The following is a 3,538-nucleotide window of genomic DNA, read 5'->3' on the forward strand; positions in this document are numbered from 1 at the left end:
TTAGGGTAGCTATGAGTCAGAGCTGACTTGACAGCACCTAACAACAACAACATAGTAACATAGAATGACCTGCATAAAGAAGCATTATTGCTGGAAAATATTGTTACATGAGAAAAATATCTGCAACAAATTTGACGTAATTTTTCCTGGAGGACAAATTGAATCATTAGGACTGAAAGTAAATTTCTTATACAGAGGCGTAAACATAACACAGAAAGTATATTTTATTTGCAAAGAGAATATGACTGAGATATGGAAGTTCTGGATTTAAATTCTGTACCTGAGATCTTAGACATCTGACCTGAGACAAGTAAGTTAACTAAACCTCTTTTAGCTTCAATTTGCTTCTCTGGAGGATGGGCATATACTGAAACTACCAACTGAGTACATAGATGAAATGACCTAACATTCGTTTAATGTAAATACATTTACAGAGCTATAGCTTTGGAACCTTACCTTAAGTCTTTGTGTTGAGATTAAATTAAATTAAAAAAAAAATGTTTACCTTCATTGTTTCAAGTGGCTCCTCAAGTCTTGGTAAGAAAAAAAAGTCCTTTATAGTCATGAAAAACTGCATGCTACAAGCACATTTGAGAAAATAAGATCATATTAAAGGTAAATTCAAAATGTCTAGCTTATATTTTGTGCAGAGAAAAATTTAGAAACATGAAACGAATTGTTTCTTCTATTAGCGCCTCTTGCTTTTCTTGGTAGATTAGTGGCGAACAACAACAACAACAAAAAATCAGAAATGGTTTTTTCATTCCCAACTGTCTATCCTCCCCCCACTCCCTGCCCCCATATATCCAGGAACTTCTTTTCTCTTTTTTGCTTACTGCAGGCAAAACCAAATAAACAAAAAAAAGAAGAAGAAGAAGTTCTGAGACCAAGGTGCTGTGGAAAAGCCAGTTTCACCCAAGTAACATACGATTGAAGAATTTCATAAAATAGTGGTGAGACTGGAGCAAAGTGTACTCTAGAATCACCAACAAGGGACTTGCAGTCCTTTCTCTGATGTATATCCTGAATGTATGCACAATGAGCACTGGAACCTCAATAAAGTACATGAAAAACTATCGAAAGCGCCTATCAGAGGGCCTAACCACCATTAAAAAAAAATGCTCAATAAATGTTAGTTTCTGGGCCTTGTTTTGGTCAGTGATCTGCAAACTTGAAAATCCTCTTTCACAGTTTACCACAGATATGATCCTTCCTATCTATTTACATCATCATTTTCTGGCATAATGAACAGCCTAAGCTACCCTTGTCTTCAAAAAACTTCTCATGGCATTTTTTACCTCTGTGTTTCTCACTGTATAAGTGATAGGGTTTAACATGGCAGTGAGGATTGCAAAAAAGACAGTCAACAACTTGTCCACTGGATAGGTGGCCACGGGACGCATGTAAGTGAATATACACGGCACAAAGAAAAGTACAACTACAGTAAAATGGGAGCCACAGGTGGAGAGGGCTTTGTGCTGCCCTTCAGAGCCATGGGATTTCAGGGAGGACAGGGTGACTATGTTGGAGATGAGTAACATGGAAAAAATGAGCAAGCACATGGCCCCACTGTTGGCAGCCACCACCATTCCAAGTATATAGGTGTCTCTGCAGGCAAGCTTCAGCAGTGGGAAGAGGTCACACATGAAATGGTCAATGGTATTGGGGCCGCAGAAGGGCAAGTTGATCACCAAGAGAATCCAGGCCACAACCACCAGGAGGTGGCAGAGTCCCTGTCTCATGATGATAGTGTAGTACAGGGGCTTGCAGATGGCTACATAGCAGACATAGGCCATGACAATGAGGAGGATGATCTCTGACCCTCCCAGGAAGTGTTCCACAAAGAGCTGAGTCAGGCAGCTGCCCAATGAGATGGTTCTCCTCTGGTAGACCAGGTCAATGATCATTTCGGGGGTGGTGATGCAGGTGTAAGAGGCATCTATAAATGACAAGTAGGTGAGAAAGAAGTACATGGGAGCCGAAAGTGTGGAGCTGAAGGAGATGGTGATGACAATAAGCAGATTGGTCAGCACAGTAAATAGGAAAATGCACAAAAAGACAATGAAAAGTATTTTCTGCAAGTGTGGATTCTGTGTGAGTCCCAGGAGAATAAATTCAGTCACGTTGTTGGGAGGCATGAGACGATCCATTAAGGGAATGATGTCTTTCTGAGACCTGAATTACCTGCAAAAAGATCAAGAAAGATACCTAATTAATGGTGAAAGGGTTATAGTTTGAATTTCACAATATACAAATAGGGTAGTTGCCATAATTATGCAGCTTGTCTTTAGCATCCTTCACCATGGTAACTGGCTCAATTATTCTTTCCTGCTTCCTCCATGTGCTTTCTCCTTATTTTCAGAGACACCTAATCAACTATAAAGCACCTTCTGTAGGGCAACAACTGATGTGTAATTTACTGAGAAAGTACTCGGCAATATACATGAGGGGAACTGGATTCTCGTCCTGCTTCTGCCTCCAGGTGACTTTGCTAAGTCCTTTCCCTACGCTTCTGAGCTCTCCTCTACACCTGGGAGCTTAGTAGTCGTAACTGTGAAATTTATCTTGGGAGCTTCTAAGTACTGCACACAGGTAAGAGTTATTCCTTCTTCCAGGAGAATTTGCATTCGAGCCCCCAGTTCTAATTGCAGAATGAATGACATTATTGTCTCCTGGTCAAGAAATATCTATCATAAGGAGACAGATTAGGGAATTTTGTAACCAGTTGGAAACACCCACCACAAAACATATGCTATTCATGTCTGTTTCCTTGCTGTGCCTACTAAAGTGTCAAAGAATGTCTGCAGTGTCTGGCACTTACCAAGTAATGAATGCTTGGTGAATTGACACACTTTCTATACAACCTGTGTAAGAATATACATGCTTCGCTAGTCCATAAACCTAGGAACCCAAGTGCTCTGGTACTTCCACTCTGTTTATTACTACTCTCTATGAGAAAAATAAACTTTTGGAAGGAAGTTGCATTCCAGTTTAATGTTTCCAACAAATTTTGTGGGGTGAGTTGAAAATATTGATTGGCTCTAGGAAACAGCATAGTACCAGATTATTGACTGTCAAGATAATTATAATTTTGGCTCATTAATACTGTTTATTTTATGAAATTATATTGCAATGTAATTTAACTTAGTTCCACTCAGTAAAATTACAGCCTTAATAAAATCAAATAAAACAAACAACCAACCAAAGCTCTTGGATAGGTTTTCAGTCCATGAAGTTCTATCAAGAAAAGGGAATCCTTATTTCCAAAGTTTTAAGAATAGAATTTTAACTTGTAGAAGAGGAAGAAATATATTTTTGGTAAGATAAATAAAATGTTGAATATATATGAATATATAAAAAAAATTATATACATGCATATATATATAATATATATACATGCAAACCTATAAAATCTACTTATTACATGTTCACTCATTCAATAATTATTTATTAGACTTTCATTTTGTACATTAATATATATGTTTGACTACATAAAGTCATGAAAAAAGTCGTTGTTACTGCTTTAGTGATACCTCTC

General features: G+C 37.9%; 1 protein-coding gene across 1 annotated transcript; it reads right to left on the minus strand.

The window, feature by feature from the left end:
- Positions 1-1,253: 1,253 nt before the first annotated feature.
- On the minus strand, positions 1,254-2,156 carry LOC100655409 (olfactory receptor 4C3D-like). The gene has a single exon (XM_064289318.1). It carries the CDS (start codon positions 2,148-2,150, stop codon positions 1,254-1,256), a length of 897 nt encoding a protein of 298 aa, XP_064145388.1. The 5' UTR covers positions 2,151-2,156.
- Between the last annotated feature and the right edge of the window lie 1,382 nt (positions 2,157-3,538).

The sequence above is a fragment of the Loxodonta africana genome, chromosome 7 (genome assembly GCF_030014295.1).
Source record: "Loxodonta africana isolate mLoxAfr1 chromosome 7, mLoxAfr1.hap2, whole genome shotgun sequence".
Taxonomy (NCBI): domain Eukaryota; kingdom Metazoa; phylum Chordata; class Mammalia; order Proboscidea; family Elephantidae; genus Loxodonta; species Loxodonta africana.

Bases quoted from the DNA above. Each gene is read 5' to 3' on its own strand.
- LOC100655409 (XM_064289318.1), bottom strand. From the start codon at position 2,150: ATGGATCGTCTCATGCCTCCCAACAACGTGACTGAATTTATTCTCCTG.